The sequence below is a fragment of the Trachypithecus francoisi genome, unplaced genomic scaffold (assembly GCF_009764315.1).
Source record: "Trachypithecus francoisi isolate TF-2019V2 unplaced genomic scaffold, Tfra_2.0 Lachesis_group5, whole genome shotgun sequence".
Classification (NCBI taxonomy): Eukaryota; Metazoa; Chordata; class Mammalia; order Primates; family Cercopithecidae; genus Trachypithecus; species Trachypithecus francoisi.
In genome coordinates this window covers 88,347,632-88,365,216 of record NW_022681470.1, presented here as the reverse complement: position 1 = coordinate 88,365,216, position 17,585 = coordinate 88,347,632, and the positions used below count along the sequence as shown (strand labels likewise).

The window sequence follows — 17,585 nt, the reverse complement described above, 5'->3', positions numbered from 1 at the left end:
TTCAGGCTGAAGCCTTTAGGAGAAGCAAGGCACCAGTCAACATACTCCTTTCTCCAGCTTCAGTAAATACCTAAAACATGCAGCATTGACTTGGTAATGGGCTTACTGGTGATGAAGAAATTAATATTGAAGGTTGGAAAGATGGCACTCCATGTTATGTAAGAATTGAAAATGTTAAGAGCATTGCCTGTGGTCACTCAAGAAGTGTGTTATATACCTAGTGCCCTTGAGCTCTAAGGGAAGACATCAGGGAAACAGAATGTCACACTGTGTGTCAGCTGCCTTTGGTAATATATTATAAAAGAGAGGCCCAAAGGAAAATCAGATGGTCTGTTTTGCAAGCAGGAATGAAAGAACTAACTGATTCAGTGTCTTCAACAGGTAAATGGTAAAGAAAGCTTTCATTGATAAATGACCTTCAATAAAGACACACACAAATACATACACGTGGCTGCGTGTGGAGGCTCACCCATGTAATCCCAGCACTTTGGGACGCTGAATCAGGCAGATTGCTTGAGTCTAGGAGTTCGAGATAAGCCTAGGCAATGTAGTGAGACCACAACGCTACAAAAAAAAAAAAAAAAAAACACAATTAATTAGCCAGGTATGGTGGCATGCCTGTGGTCTCAGCTATTTGGGAGGCTGAGGTAGGAGGATCTCTTGAGTCAGGGAGGTCAATGCTTCAGTGAGCTGTGATCATGCCACTGCACTCCAGCCTGGGCAACAGAGTGATATTAAGTGCATTCATACTCTTGTACAACCATCACCATCATCCATCTGCAGAACTCTTCCTCTTGTAAAACTGAAACTCTGTATCTATTAAACAATCATGACCTGTACCCCTTTCCCCACAGCCCCAGGAAACAATCATTCCATTTTTCTCTATATATAAATTTGACTATAGATACTCATAAAGTGAAATCATACAGTATTTGTCTTTTTCTGACTGGCCTATTTCACTTAGCATAATGCTCTCAAGATTCATCCATGTTATAGCTTCAGTCAGAATTTTATTCCTTTTTAAGGTTGAATAATATCCCTGTCTATGTATATATATGTGTGTGTGTGTGTATGTATGTGTGTATATATATGTGTATATATATGTGTATATATGTACATATGTACCACTTTTTGCTTCATCTGTCAGTGGGCACTTGGGTTGCTTCCACATTTTAGTTATTGTGAATAATGCTGCTATGAACAAACATCTCTTAACCCTGCTTTCAATTCTTTTGGGTATACACCCAGAAGTGGACTTGCTAAATCATATGGTAATTCTGTTTCATCTTTTTTTTTCTTTTTTTTTTTTTTGAGACAGTCTCGTTCTGTCCCCCAAGCTGGAGTGCAATGGCATGATCTCAGTTCACTGCAACCTCCACCTCCTGGATTCAAGTGATTCTCCTGCCTCAGCCTCCCAAGTAGCTGGGATTACAGGTATACGCCACCACACCCAGCTAATTTTTGTATTTTTAGCAGATACAGGGTTTCACTATGTTGGTCAGGCTGGTCTCAAACTCCCAACCTCAGGTGATCCTCCTGCTTCAGCCTCCCAAAGTGCTGGGATCATAGACATGAAGCACTGTGCCAGGCCTATGTTTAATCTTTTGAGGAACCTAATACTGTTTTCCACAAATGCTATAGCATTTTACATTCTGATATGGTTTGGATCTGTGTCCCTGCCCAAATCTCATGTCCATTTGTAATCCCCAATGTTGGATGTGGGGTCTGGTGGGAGGTGGTTGGATCATGGGGATGAATTTCTCCCTTTGGTGCTGCTCTCGTGATAGAGTTCTCACAAGATCTGATTGTTTAAAAGTGTGTGGTGCCTCCCCCATCTCTTTCACTTCCTCCTGCACCCACTATGTAAGATGTACCTGCTGCTCCTTCGCCTTCCCCCATGATTGTAAGTTTTTTGAGGCCTCTCAGAAGCCACTATGCTTCCTGTAAAGCCTGTGGAACGTTGAGCCAATTAAACCTCTTTTCCTTATAAATTACTGGTTTTGGATATTTCTTTATAGCAATGTGAGAACAGACTAAAACACATTCCCACTGTCAGTGCGTAAGAGTTTCCATTTCTCCACATCCTCACTAGCACTTACTATTTTCTGTTTTGTTTTGTTTATAGTAGCCATCCTAATGGGTGTAAGGTGGTATCTCATTGGGATTTTGGTTTGCATTTCTCTAATGATTAGTGATGCTGAGCATTTTTTCATATGCATATTAGGCATTTGTATATCTTGTTTTGAGAAAGGTCTATTTAAGTCCTTTGACCATTTTTGAATTGGGTTGTTTGGTATTTTGTTGTTGAATTTTGGGAGTTCTCTGCATAGTCTGGATATTAATTCTTTATAAGATACATGATTTGAAAGTATTTTCTCCCATTCTGTGGGTTTTTGCTTTGTTGATAGTGTCTTTAGGTGCACAACATTTTTAAATTTGCATAAAGCACAATTTGTTCATTTTTTTCTTTTGCTGCCTATGCTTTATTGTCATAGTCGAGAAAGTATTGCCAAATCCGATGCTGTGATGCTTCTGTCCTATTTTTATCTAAGAGTTTCATAGTTTAGGTCTACATTTAAGTCATGGGTCTGTTTGGAGTTAATGTTTTGTTTTGTTTTGATACAGAGTCTCGCTCTGTCGCCCAGTCTAGAGTACAGTGGCACAATCTCAGGTCACTGCAAGCTCTGCCTCCCGGGTTCAAGTGATTCTCCTGCCTCTGCCTCCCGAGTAGCTGGGACTACAGGCATGCGCCACCACACCCGGTTAATTTTTGTATTTTTAGTAGAGACGGGGTTTCACCGTGTTGGTCATACTGGTCTCAAACTCCTGATCTCATAATCTACCTGCCTCAGCCTCCCAAACTGCTGGGATTACAGGCGTGAGCCACCACAGTCAGCCCAAATTTTATTCTTTTTACATGTGGATATTCAGCCTTCTGAGTATCATTTCTTGAAAACATTGCCCTTTCCCCATTGAATGGTCTTGGCAACCTTGTCAAAAATCATTCGGACATATATGCTAGGGTTTCTTTCTGGGCTCTCTATTCTATTGTATTAGTTTGTATGTCTGATATTATGCCAGTAGCACACTGCTTTGAATACTGTAACTTTGTAACAAGTCTTGAAATCTGGATATGTGAGTCTTCAAGCTTAGTTATTTTTCATGGTGGTTTTGGCTATTTGGAGTCTCTTGAGATTCCATGTGAATTTTGAGATGGGTTTTTCTATTTCTGCAAATAAATATCATTGGGATTTTCATAGATATTGCATTGAATCTATAAATCACTTTGGGTAGTATTGACATCTTAACAATATTAAGTCTTTCAATCCATAAACATGAGATGTCTTTCCATTTATTTAAGTCTCGTTTAATGTCTTTCGGAAATGTTTTGCAAGGAGTCTTTCACCTCCTTGACTAAGTTAATTCCCTAGTGTGTTATTCTTTTTGGCGCTATTGTAACTGGAATTATTAATTTTACTTTTCATATTGTTCATTGTTGCTGTATAGAAATGCAAATGATTTTGTTTGTTGACTCTGTATTTTGCTACATTGGTGAATTTATTTATTAGTTCTAACAATATTTGGTGGAATCTTTAGGGGTTTTTTACATATAAAATCATGTCATCCTTTAACAGAGATAATTTTACTTATTCTTTTCAATTCAGATGCCTTTTATTTGTTTTTCTTGACTTATTCCTCTGGCTAGAACTTTCAGTACTATGTTGAATAGAAGTAGCCAAAGAGGGTATTCTTGCCTTGTTCCTGACATAAAAGAAAAGCTTTCACCATTAAGTATGATGTTTGCTGTGGGTTTTTTGTATATGTCTTTTATTTCATTGCATTGTGGTAATTTTCTTCTCTTCCTAGTTTGTTGAGTGTTTTATCATGAAAGAGTGCTGAGTTTTGTCAAATACTTTTTCTGCATCCATTGAGAAGATCGTACAGCTATTTTCCTTTATTCTGTTAACGTGATGTGTTACGTTGATCAAGTCTCATTTATTGAAACATCCTTACTTTTCAGAAATAAATCCCACTTGGTCATGGTGTAAAATCATTTTAATATGTGAGAGGGTGCAGAGTGTGATGGCTCATGCCTTTAATCCCACCACTTTGGGAGGCCAAAGTAGGCAGATTGCTTGAGGTCAGGAGTTCAAGACCAGCCTGGCCAACATGGTGAAACCCTGTCTCTATTAAAAAATTTTTTAAAAAGTGGTATGTGTGTATATATCCATATATATGTATGTATATGTGGATATATACATATCACTATTTATATATATTTATCTATTATATATACTTTCTTATATATACGTATATACATACATATGTATGTATGCATATGTGTATTTACATACATATGTACGTATATATACATGTGTATATATGTGTGTATACATATGTATATACACACATATATATGTATGTACATATACGTGTATGTATACACACACACACATATATATATGCTGCTGAATTTGGTTTGCTAGTATTTTGTCAAAGGTTTTTGCATCAGTGTTCACAATGGATACTGATCTGTATTTTTCTTTTCTTGTAGTGCCTTTACCTGGCTGTTATCAGGGTAAAGCTGGACTCACAGAATTGGGGAGTTTAGCCTTCTCCTCAGTTTTTTGGAAACATTTGAGAAGAATTGATGTTAGTTCTTCTTTAAATGTTTCTTCACTGATAGAATTCACCAGTGAACCATCAGGTCCAGAGCTTTTCTTTATCAAGAGATTTTTGATTACTGATTCAATCACCTTACTAGGTATACGTTTATTCAGATTTTCTATTTCTTCATGATTTAGTCTTGATAGGTTTTATGTTCCTAGGAATTTGTCCATTTCATCCAGGTTATATAATTTCTTGGTGTAAAATTGTTCATAGGCTGGGCATGGTAGTTCATGCCTGTAATCCCACCACTTTGGGAGGCTGATGTGGGTGGATCACCTGAGGCCAGGAGTTCAAGAACAGCCTGGCCAACATGGCAAAACCCAGTCTCTACTAAAAATACAAAAACGAGCCAGATATGGTGGCATATGCCTGTAATCCCAGCTATTCATAAGGCTGAGGCACAAGAATCACGTGAACCTGGGAGGCAGAGGTTGCAGTGAGCTGAGATCGCACTACTGCACTCCAGCCTAGGCAAAAGAACAAGACCCTGACTCAAAAAATAATAGCAATAACTAATATATATCAAGCAATTACTATAGGCCAGGCACTCCTTTAAAGGCTGTACATAATTATTTCATCTAATTTTTATGAAAACCACATGTGAGGACTTTACTACTCTTATCTGTAGTTTACAGATAAGGAAACTGAAACTCTGCTAAATGAAAATTTTTTCAAGGGTCAGATTCATTTAGAAAGCTAGGATTTGGACTAATTCCATCTATTTCCAGAGCATAGACCTTTAACAACTTCACTCTCTGGATGTGGGGCACAGTGAAAACAATGACAGGTGAAAATTTTCCCAGCTCAGAGATCTCTGTGGTCACGCCAAGGTGGCAGGGAGAATTAAGGTAAAGCCACCTTCCCTGAGAGGTCCTTCCTAACATTCCTTTCTGAATTGGGGATCCCTCTCCTGTGTTTCCACAGTTCCCCGGGAAGCTCTCATGGGAGACTTTATCACCTTGCACCTAAAGAGCCCCTGGGCTCCACCACCTGCAGCTTTAGAATTGGATTCATCGGTCTTCTCTATCACACTTCTCTATCACTGTATCCCCAGCACTTAGCCCAGGAACTAGTACACACTCAATGAATATTGTTGGAATTAATTCATAAAGGAATATATCAAAGAGAAAAAAATGTTCACCTCTCTCTCCCACCACTGGTCTGTGCACTCCCAGCCAACAGCGTCTGGCACACAAAAGGTGAGTCACATACAGGGGAACTCCAACCAGAGGTAAAAACATACTCTGGTTTGTCTCCTCTAGTTGGAAGAAGGGCATCTGAGAGTGAAGAGGGACGGAGACATCTGTGTTTCAGGATAGAGAATGGGGAAAAGAGGTAAGAGAGAAGGCAGGAAGAACAGATGACAGAAAATGAGTTATTAAAAAGGTAGAAAGAACTAAAGAAAAAAAGGCTCTAGAGAGAATACTAACAATTTCTAACCCAGGTCTAAATAGACCTAGTTTAAACAACAAAGAAAATCCTCCCAGACATTTTTTTTTTTTTTTTTTTTTTTGAGATGGAGTCTCACTGTCACCCAGGCAGGAGTGCAGTGGTACGATCTCTGCTCACTGCAACCTTCACCTCCTGGGTTCAAGCAATTCTCCTGCCTCAGTCTCCTGAGTGGCTGGGATTACAGGCACATGCCCCCGTGCCCAGCTAATTTTTGTATTTTTAGTAGAGACGGGGTTTCACTATGTTGGCCATGATGGTCTTGATCTCCTGACCTAGTGATCCGCCCACCTTGGCCTCCTAAAGTGCTGGGATTATAGGCGTGAGTCACTGCACCCCAACCCTCCCAAACCTTTTCTAAGCAAAATTCTTCCCCTTCCTCTTTCCCTTCTTCCCCTTCCTCTTTCCCTTCTTCCCCTTCCTCTTCTAATTCCTCTAAGGCCTAAGAACTTTAAACTTCATTTTCTAGCCAGTGAGAAGTAATTGACACTTAAGAGTGGGGAAGAATTGGAAGGGCTTGTCGTAATCCAATTTGTATTGTGGAGGAAACACAATATTATGCCTAATATTTAGTCTGGATAAGAACTGATGCCATCCCCATCCTATCTGTACCAATAACCCATTGGGAATTATTTGGCCACATGACTCCTTCTGAATGAGCACCTGCAGATGGGAGCCCAGGAATGGTTTAGCCACTGCCCAAGGAGAGTCACCATCATCATATCATGCCAGCCCATTCTTCCCTAAGGAGAACGCCCAGTCACTAAGGTTAGAACATACTAGATATCGATATTGGGTATATCTCCTTCTTCTTTGGTGCACCCCCCCAAAATGGACTCTTTTCTCCTTTTGGGTCTGCAGGTTGAGGATACAAATTGATCAGTCCATGTGGATGAGTTAGGAAGGGTTAGGATAAATGCTTCCTTTCCCCTTACCCTGTATTCCTCTGGCTATTTTAAGGGCTATCTAAAAGGGAAGTAGAGATGCCATGTTTCTCTGTCAGGATTCCTGAGTCCTAAGAGTCCAAACACACAAGCAGTTGAAGTTCAATCAGCCACAGCAATACACATGCTTTTGAAATTTCCTACAGTGCTTCACCCCTACAGGAAAGGAATTCACAGAAACACCAAGCTTTGAGTCAATATGATTTATTAGTTTCTCTTCTGCCATTAACATTGTAGCTACTGGGTAAGGTGTTCTCCATTCTTGGGATCTCATGGTTGGGAGGAGAGGTCTGGGTTCCCTCCCACAAAGCTCTCAATGATAGAATAGAAGCACAGCTGCCTCAGTTATCTCCCGGCTGCTGCTGTAACCAACATGAGTTCCATATCCACTCCAATCAAAACCAGAAAAATCTCCACACTGCAGGGACTAGACTCTGGAAAGTATCCTCCTCCACCAATGCAGTGCTGGGAAACAAAGAGAGGAAGAGGCAATAATAAGAGATCTGCCGGTGAGGCCAATGCCATCTTAACAGCCAAATCCAGTCATTTCTGTGGTCTTCATCAGACTCTCCATTGACAGTGTTGATCTATCCTTCCTGTAAAAATCTCTGTCTCTTCCTTGGCTCACACCTATAATCCCAGCAGTTTGGGAGGCCGAAGAAGGTGGATCACTTGAGGCCAGGAGTTCGAGACCAGCCTGGCCAACATGATGAAACCCTGTCTCCACAAAAAATACAAAACTTAGCCGAGTGCAGGCCAGGTGTGGTGGCTCACACCTGTAATCCCAGCATTTTGGGAGGCCGAGGTGGGTGGATCAGGAGATTGAGACCATCCTGGTTAACACAGTGAAGCCCCGTCTCTACTAAAAATTAAAAAAAAAAAATTAGCTGGGTGTGCTGGCAGGTGCCTGTAGTTTCAGCTACTCGGGAGGCTGAGGCAGGAGAATGGCATCAACCCGGGAGGCGGAGCTTGCTGTGAACCAAGATTATGCCACTGCACTCCAGCCTGGGTGACAGAACGAGACTCCTCTCAAAAAAAAAATTAGCCAGGTGCGGTGACAGGCACCTCTAGTCCCACTACTCAGGAGGCTGAGGCAGGAGAATTGCTGGAACTTGGAAGGTGGAGGTTGCAGTGAACCTAGATAGCACCATTGCACTGCAGCCTGAGCGACAGAGTAAGATCCTGTCTCAAAAGAAAAAAAACAAAACAAAACTCTCTTCCTTTAGCTTTAGTGACATTATTGTCTTGATTTTCTTTCAACTTTTCTAAACACTCATGCTCAGACCCCCTGTCTGTACTCTTCCTTCATAAATCCTCTAAGCACTGCTCCCTAGTGGAGGACCCATCTCCCTCTCCCTTATAAATTGCATGACCACTGTGGCCTCAATTACTAAAAATTCACTGATGGCCCCAAAATCTCCATCTCCTGTCGAGATGCTTCTTGTGCAGAAGACCTCAAAATCCAGCTTGGATATCTACACAGGCATCTCAAGCCCCAAATTACCAAAACAAAGTTAATTATATCCCTCATTGACCCAGAACCTATTCATCATCCAGACACTCTGACTTCATAAATGACACTCACCCAAATGAGAACCATGTTATTCTAGACTTCCCTGCTCATCCTCTGTATTCAACTGGTGATATGGTTTGGACTTGGGTCCCCACAAAATCTCATGTCAAATTGTAATCCCCAGTGTTGGGGGTGGGGCCTTGTGGGAGGTGATTGGATCATTGCGGTGATTTCACATGAATGATTTTAGCACCAGCCCCTTGATGCTGTCCTCATGATAGTGAGTGACTTCTCACGAGATCTGGACATTTAAAAGCGTGTAGCACCAGCTGGGTGTGGAGGTTCATGCCTGTAATCCTAGCACTATGGGATGCTGAGGAAGGCAGATCACCTGAGGTCAGGAGTTCGAGACCAGCCTGACCAACATGGAGAAACCCCATCTCTACTAAAAATACAAAATTAGCCCAACATGGAGAAACCCCATCTCTACTAAAAATACAAAATTAGCCCAACATGGAGAAACCCCATCTCTACTAAAAATACAAAATTAGCCCAGTGTGGTGGCTCATGCCTGTAAACCCAGCTACCTGGGAGACTGAGGCAAGAGAATCGCTTGAACCCGGGAGGCAGAGGTTGTGGCAAGCCTAGATCGTGCCATTGCACTTCAGCCTGGGCAACAAGAGCAAAACTCTGTCTCAAAAAAAAAAGTGTGTAGTACATCCCCTGCCCTCACTCCTGCTCCTGCCACGGGAGACACCTCAGTCCATCTTTGCCTTCTGCCATGTTTGGAAGCCTCCTGAGACTTCCCTAGAAGCAGAAGCCACTATACTTACAGTACAGCCTGCAGAACCATGAGCCAATTGAACCTCGTTTCTTTATAAATTATCCTGTCTCAGATATTTCTTTTCCTTTTCTTTTCTCTCTTTTTTTTTTTTTTTTTTTTTTTTGAGACAGGGTCTCGCTCTGTCACCCAGGCTGGAGTACAGTGGTGTGATCTTGGTTCACTGCAACCTCCACCTCCCAGGCTTAAGCGGATCCTCCCACCTCAGCCTCCCAAGTAGCTAAGACCACAGGCATGCACCACCACACTCGACTAATTTTTGTATTTTTTGTAGAGACATGGCTTCGCCATGTTTCCCAGGCTGGTCTCAAACTCCTGAACTCAAGAGATCCACCTGCCTTGCCTCCCAAAGTACTGGGATTACAGGCGTGAGCCACCATGCCTGGCCAGTATTTCTTTATAGCAGTGAGAAAATGGACTAACACAACTGGTATTCCATTTAAAATCACTGGAATTTATCAATCCACCATTCGGGATTCCTGAGCCTTAACATTTCAACCACACAAGGGATGGCCTGAGTGAGGTTTCTAGAAGGTGATGTCCAGGACTGTCCCAGCAACTCCCCAGTGCAGTGTGTATCTAGGCAAACCATGGCTAGGGTTGGGGAGGCCCAGGTTTTCTCTGAAATATACATCTCAGATGAAGAAAAATAACACCTGTGTTTCGCAAGGAATCTCAGCTCTAAAGACTACTACAGAATGTTTCCGCACACAAACCTCACCCCACCTCCAAGCGATTAAGTGTTTTCTCACAAAGCCTGAGCACCCAGCAATGGTTCTTTGAAGCCTCACTCCTTGATTTTGGTCCTCAGAGGGACAGGATGTGTGCACCTGGACAAAGGGTCCCACAGCCCTGGCCCCTGAAGCCTAGCAATGAGCAAGAGAATGTCACATAACCATACACATACACACATACACCAGTCATACCACACTCAACACACACACACATACCAACACACACTGACAAACGCGACCTTACTCACAGGTCCTTGTGGTCCCCACAGAGACTCACGTGTTCAGTGTTACATCCAGTGACCTTCATTCCAGCACACAAGGCGTTGGCTGCTCTCTCATTATTAAATACCCTGAACTGAACAAATCCCGCAGTGAACTCCACTGAAAACAAGAGGCACAAAACAGCATTCAAGGAAGATGCTAGAAATCACTTTTGTTAGGCCAGCCCTGAGATTCTTGATGCCAAAGCTCAGGCTACAGCCCAACACTCCAGCTGTACTGGTGGAGCCCAGCACCTCTGTGGCCAATGGCTGGTGCATCCTGGCCTCAAACTTAGCTAAGAGGGAACTTTTCCCAACCCCAGAGAGCAAGAGCTGGTCCTCAGAGAGGGTTCCTCATCTGCCAGAGGCTTGTGAAGGGAAATTCAACTCTGCAGGAAGATCACCACTGAACATCTACAAGGACTGAGTTTCAGCAGTTAACAGATGTATTCACTCTGTTCCTATGTACATTTTTCTTTTCTCCTTTGTTTTAAAGTCTCAACTCCCAAATGTAAACAATAACAGCTTTGAGTTCTATAATACACGCTCAGGCTCTGCGAAGCAAACTACACTACCACCTTCGGCTTCACACAAAATCAACTCACAATAAGAACAAAAAAGTCCTGCCGTTTTTTTGGTTGTTCTATACACATGGCCTGGCCTGGTCCTAACAAGCTCCTGCAGGGCTGACAGTGGGTTGTTAGGAGTGAAGAGTCTGGAGTCTGCAGCCTGGCCAGGCACGGTGGCTCATTACACCTGTAATTCCAACACTTTGGGAGGCCAAAGGGGGTGGATCGCCTAAGGTCGGGAGTTGGAGACCAGCCTGGTCAACATGGTGAAACCCCATCTCTACTAAAAATACAAAAATTAGCCAGGATGGTGGCGGGCACCTGTAATCCTAGCTACTTGGGAGGCTGAGACAGGAAAATCATTTGAACCTGGGAGGCACAGGTTGTGGTGAGCCAAAACTGCACAATTGCACTCCAGCCTGGGCAACAAGAGTGAAACTCCATCTCAAGAAAAAAAAAAAATCTGGAGCCAAATTTCTCACCCCAATTGATAACTCTTCCACATATGCCTTGTGATCTTGGCAAGATTCTAAACCTCTCAGTGCTTCAGTTTCCTAAAATGACGTTAATAACAGCTCAGATCTCAAAGGCAGCCATGCAAAACAAGTGAGGCAATACAGGGAACATTACAGAAGAGAACCAGGCTTCAGTCGGATGCACAACTGTTACCTAGCACAGTTGAATGTATTCCCTTTCCTACTGAGAGTTCAGAGGATCATTAAAGACTCACGCTGGCCATAGGGTGAATAATAAGATGCTGTTTTCTGGGCATCACCAAAATCATAGACCACAGGGATCGCCGGGCCATTGTCAGTAATACACCGTCCTACTCCATATTTCACTGGGAATTTCTACAAAGAAAGAAAAAGTCATGGAGTAAAGACAACAGATTTGCCATTACCAGCATCTCCTGGGATGCTGCCATTCATAGAGGGGAAACAATGCTTTCTCAGTAACTGAGATTACTTCAAAACCAGTCAAAATAAGAATCTTTCCCTGGCACTGCTGCCAGTTACTCAGGAGCTGTGATTCTGTGGCAGCCTAGATCACTTCATTCTCTCTCTCCTTCTCCCCAACCCACCCACACTCTTCCTGCCCCAGCTGTCCTCTCCCATAGGTCTATTATTATTATTATTATTATACTCTAGGTTCTAGGGTACATGTGCACAATGTGCAGGTTGGTTACATAGGTATACATGTGTCATGTTGGTTTGCTGCACCCATTAACCCGTCATTTACATTAGGTATTTCTCCTAATGCTATCCCTCCCCCAGGCCCCCACTCCTCCCATAGATCTTTTCTCTTGCCTGGCTCAGAACTCCTAAGAGAAGCAACAGAAGCCATTAGCAAATATAGGTTAGAAGAACATGGAAGACAGGTCCATTAAAAAATGATTGCTGCCTAACCTCTAACACTTGCTTTCTGAACACCCATGAAAACCAGTCCCAGCCAGCAGCCCTCTGTACCTGGTAGATGCCAAACAGATTATGTCCCAGTGTCTGGAGGAAGCCAGTGTTGGTGTGGTACCTCAGCAGGGAGCTGTTTCTCCAATGCTGCATGGGGGATTTGTTGGGCACATGCCAGATGCCCAGGTCCTTGGCCTGGATGTCATAGTAGCCGGGGTTCTGGAAAGCAACAGACACTGAGCCTGACTGGGCCAGGAGGTCCCAGGAGGCAGAAGGTCCACACATGCAGCCACGGCTGGACTGAGAGCTCTGGACTCCAGGTGAGCAGATGGCCAGCCACACTCAGACACCCCACTCCCAGCAGATGATCCCACCACACCCAGGGCCCTAACAGCCTTGTTAGGAGGAAGTTGTGATTCTACATGTAAGTTGGCTGGGCGTGGTGGCTCATGCCTGTAATCCCAGCACTTTTGGAGACCAAGATGGGCAGATCACTTGAGGTCAGGAATTCAAGACGAGCCCGGCCAACATGGAGAAAACTCGTCTCTACTACAAGTACAAAACTTAGCCAAGTGTGGTAGTGAGCACTTATAATCCCAGCTACTTTTGAAGCAGAGGATCACTTGAACCCAGGAGGCAGTGGTTGCTATGAGCCAAGATCACACCATTGCACTCCAACCTGGGCAACAGAGTGAGACTCCGTCTCAAGAAAAGAAAAAAAAAAGGTGCAAGTATTTCTCTCTTCTTCTCCAGCCCTTCCCCACATCCCCACTTTCCAGCCCTCCCTGCTGCAGGCTTGTGGCCAGCCACACTCTACTCCTCACCCTCACCCTAGTGGGTGGGAAGTGGCACCGACCTTGTAGTCATCGCTCGTGGCCGCCTCTGCAGACCCAAAGGTGTTGTAGTTGGCCCAGTTGCCGTCCCCCTCTGGGTAGTCTGCTTTGCTGCCCTGCTGACTGGACCAGTGATCACCCACCGTGCACTTCCCACGCATGTCATTCTCGTGCACGCTGGCCACCAGGGTCCAGCCGCCACCCCCAGAGGTCATGTCACAGAAGGTCTGGTAGATAACACCATTCTCAGTGCGGAGAAAATACAGGCCATCTGTAGAGAGAACCAGCCCAGAACCTCCCTGTCTGAGAGCTGAGGGTTCATCTCAGCCCCGTGACAAGAAAGGCCCCAGGAACCAGAAACATGGCCTAAAGGCTCCTGTCCTGAGTCACATCACTCAGTGCTCCCAGGGCTACTGGGGCCTCCCTGAGTTCAGAAGATCATGTTCCTGTAACTGAGGCAGAACATAGAATTGTATAAAATCCCAGTGACATTTTTCATAAAGTTAAACATGGAATTATCATATGACCCAGAAATTCCAGTGCAGTTCTATCCCCAAAAGAATTGAAAATAGGGTCTCAAGCTGATGCTTTTGCACCAGTGTTTATCGCTGCATTAGTCACAAGAGTCAAACAGAAGAAACAATTCAAATATTCACTAACAGGTGAATGAATAAACAAAACGTGGTGTGTGTGCATATATGTATCAACAATGGATAAAAGGGAATGAAATACCCATGCTACAACATGGACAAACCCTCAAAACACTGTGTTAAATGAAGTAAGTCAGACATCAAAGGACAAATACCGTATGACTCCAATTACATGAGGTAACTACACTAGGAAAATTCATACAGACAGAAAGTAGAATGCAGCTACCAGAGACTGAGGGAAGGGAGTTATTGCTTAATAACTCCATGTTATTTTTTGTTTTGTTTTGTTGTTGTTTTTGTTTTTGAGATGGAGCCTCACTCTGTTGCCCAGGCTGGAGTGCAGTAGCACCATCTCGGCTCACTGCCACCTCTGCCTCCTGAGTTCAAGCGATCCTCCCACTTCAGCCTCCCAAGTAGCTGGAATTACAAGTGTGCACCACCACACCCACCTGCCACAGCCTCGTAAAGTGCTGGGTGAGCACTTTACAGTTGTGAGCCACCGCATCCGGCCCCTCCTAGTTATTAAGTACAGAGTTTCTGTTTGTGGTAATGAAAAAGTTCTGCATATGGATAGCAGTGATGGTTGCACAACCTTGAAGGCAATAAATGCCACTGAATTGCACACTTACTGTTGCTTAAAATGGCAAATATTATGCAAATTGTAATATGTATACATATACTTTACCACAATTTATTTAACTAAAAGACAAAATGACTCCCAGAAGACACAATCCTGATACCCTCACTGAGCTCTGTTTGAGTGTTTATCACTCACCACATGCACTAGGGCACTTGTCTTTGATTTCCTTGCAGGTTCTGGGCAGAGATGAAGACGAAGAACAGGTCCATTCCTTGGAGTAAGTGTTAGCCTCATCTATGGAATACACAGAGTTTGACTCTCATTCCTGGTCTGACACAAAACCTAGTCTCTCCTACCAACAGTCCCACGCTCATTCCACCACTGTAGCAGAACCTCAATGCCAGGGTGGTAAGGCCTGAGACAGCCAGTGTCACATCCACTCAGCCCAGCAGCGTCACACCGACTCAGCCCATCAGCGTCACATTCATTCAGCACATCAGAGTCACATCCACTCTGCCCATCAGCGTCACATCCACTCAGCCCATCAGCTTCACACCCACTCAGCCCGTCCGATGCAACAGCCAGTACAGGCTTAATGCGGGCCTCCCGCCACATGACCTGCCTTTGTGCTGGGTCCTGCCCTAAGCACTGAGTAATCAAAGACATTAAACTTCCCCAGCAAGAGCTTGCCTCTAGAGGGAATTGCTGACAAATCAACAGAAAATTGGATTGAGAAGAATAAATGGTAGAAGAAAGACAAACTCAAGAGAACGAAAGAAAGACTCTGAGGTAAGAATGGAGAATGGAAAGGCCAGACAGTGAGTAGGGCAGTTGCCTGGGAGAAGGAGGCAAGAGGGGTTGTCTCATGTCTTAGTCACAGAAGACCTTCAGTCCAGGTGACATCGTAGCTTCTTCTGAGAGAATAAACATGATTTATCAGTAGGAAGAGAATCCAAGGCAGGGAAAACAGCATATCCACAGGCCTCGAGAAAAAAAAAAAAATACAGCGTGGCCCAGCTGTAGAACTACAAACTGCTTAATATGGCTGAAACATGGGGTGTGAAGTAGGGAGCAGTGAGACTAATCTCTACTCCAAAAAGTCTGCAAACTATTTGAACAGTCTAGGGGAAAAGCTTTGAGGTCAGAGGTGACTGATCTCAGTTTTCTCATACCTAAAACATCGTTAATAAACAGTGATTTTGCAAAGATGAAGTAAGAAGATATTTTGAAACAGCCTTTTCTTTAAAAAAAAAAAATTTACACAGTGAGGGAAAATACAAATTTTTAAATGACATTGTTATTCTTGTTGTAGAGAGGAAGACTGTGAAGAGGACATTCTCCAGGCACAAAGCAGACCATGTAGTTCCCATGGAAATCCCACAGCCAAGATCACAGGAGTGGGCAATGGCTGGGAGGTGGCACAGTTCTTACCACAGCCCCCTCAGGGCCACACAAAAGCACAGAGCCTGGACCCAGGACATGCCTCAAGCAACACACTCACTGCCATAGGCCAGATCCCACCAGAGACCAGAAATCGGCACTCAGTCTACATGCAAGCCGGCCTCTAAGCATCTCAAAGATATGCTCTGTGTCCTGGGAGAGACCAGGATCCCAGGAGCCACCCAGCTGAAGGAACTCTGTCCCTAGCAGCGTGACTCACCTGTAATCCACCCTCTGGTGGCCGCAACGAGAAAAAGCCGGAAGCTGAGTTGGTTCATCGTAATCTAAAGAAAGCAAGATGAAGATCATCGTCTTGGCCATCATTTTTCTCTACATCCCTGCCCCACCCCTGTCCAGTCCTATAAAGACTCCAAAAGCCCTTGCCTTTTGTTTAAACTTCACACATCTCCGAGATCAAAAGCAGACCTAAGCTGAAAACAGGGTTCCCCCAACTCACAGACCCTGTCGGAGTCTCAGCTGCACTTTCCTTGGGTACAGAGAGCTCCTTCACTCCCTCTCTACACTGCAGCCTGGAGCTTAACAGAGTGCAGCTTTCTCCAAAAACACTCCTGATATGGGATGAGGGGCTGAAACCTTTATGGAGAAGCCTAGCAGGGTCAAACCCAGGTTTCCAGCCTCACCCTCCTCTGGCACAATGCCCAGTGCTGGGGAGGCTTCTGGTTATCTCAGGGAGGTAGTTTACACAGTGGAATTAACAGGTTCTGAAGAAACAAACCAATCCTAAATATCGCCTACTAGCATTGTTCCCGGATCTGGGGGTTTTATGAACCTGTGTCAAAGTCCATGAAAACAAAACAAGTAGATGAAGAGACTAACAAGAGTTGGCATTGATTTTGGGTTTTTGTGCCTCTCTTTTGTGCAAAATAAAAACTTTCTCTAAATTAAGCATCTGCTGGCTTGGCACATTGGCTCAAATCCCAATACTTTGGGAGGCCAAGGCAGGAGGATCACTTTGAACTCAGGAGTTTCAGACCAGCCTGGGCAACATAGGGCAACCACTTCTCTACTAAAAATAAAAATAAAAAAATTAGCATGGCATGGTGGCACTTGCCTGTAGTCTCAGGCGGGGCTGAGGCAAGGCAGGAGCGTTCTTGAGCCCCGGAGACAGAAAATTCAGTGAATTATGATCATGCCACTGTACTGCAGCTTAGGTAACAGAGCAAGACCGTATCTCTAAATAAATAAATAAAATGAAATCAAACATTGGCCATAATTATCATTTCATAGAACTAGAAAAAGGAAATTTTAACAAGATGGGAAACTGATCATTTATGAATAATGTGGTAAAAAGGAATGGAGGGGAAAGAGATACAAAACACACACAAAAAAGAGTAAAGTGTAAATCTTTTTTACACTTTTTAAAGTGTAAATCTTTTTTATACTTTTTAAAGTGTAAATCTTTAGTTTGAATAAATTTAGCTTCACACAAAGACTCACTACTTTGTCTTTAATTTTGTCATTTTGCCACAAACTAGGGAAAATTTACTACAGACTTCATTTGAAACTGAATCAATATGAAACCTCTCTGATGCTTCGAACCTCCTGTCTTATTCCTGTTTCTATGTCATGAAGTTCTCAAATGCCACCCTGCAGCTATAATAGAATTGCTCAGTTCTTCCCCAGTGATATCATACACCTAATACATAATGTCATTAAAGCATTAATAATACTGCA

General features: G+C 43.6%; 1 protein-coding gene across 1 annotated transcript; it reads right to left on the bottom strand.

The window, feature by feature from the left end:
* Positions 1–7,252: 7,252 nt before the first annotated feature.
* On the bottom strand, positions 7,253–16,471 carry ITLN1 (intelectin 1). Its single transcript, XM_033195790.1, is given in 8 exon segments — positions 7,253–7,487; positions 7,490–7,529; positions 10,430–10,533; positions 11,712–11,832; positions 12,448–12,606; positions 13,244–13,491; positions 14,646–14,744; positions 16,111–16,471. Coding segments are annotated over 8 exon segments (939 nt in total). The 5' UTR covers positions 16,169–16,471; the 3' UTR covers positions 7,253–7,377.
* Positions 16,472–17,585: the final 1,114 nt, after the last annotated feature.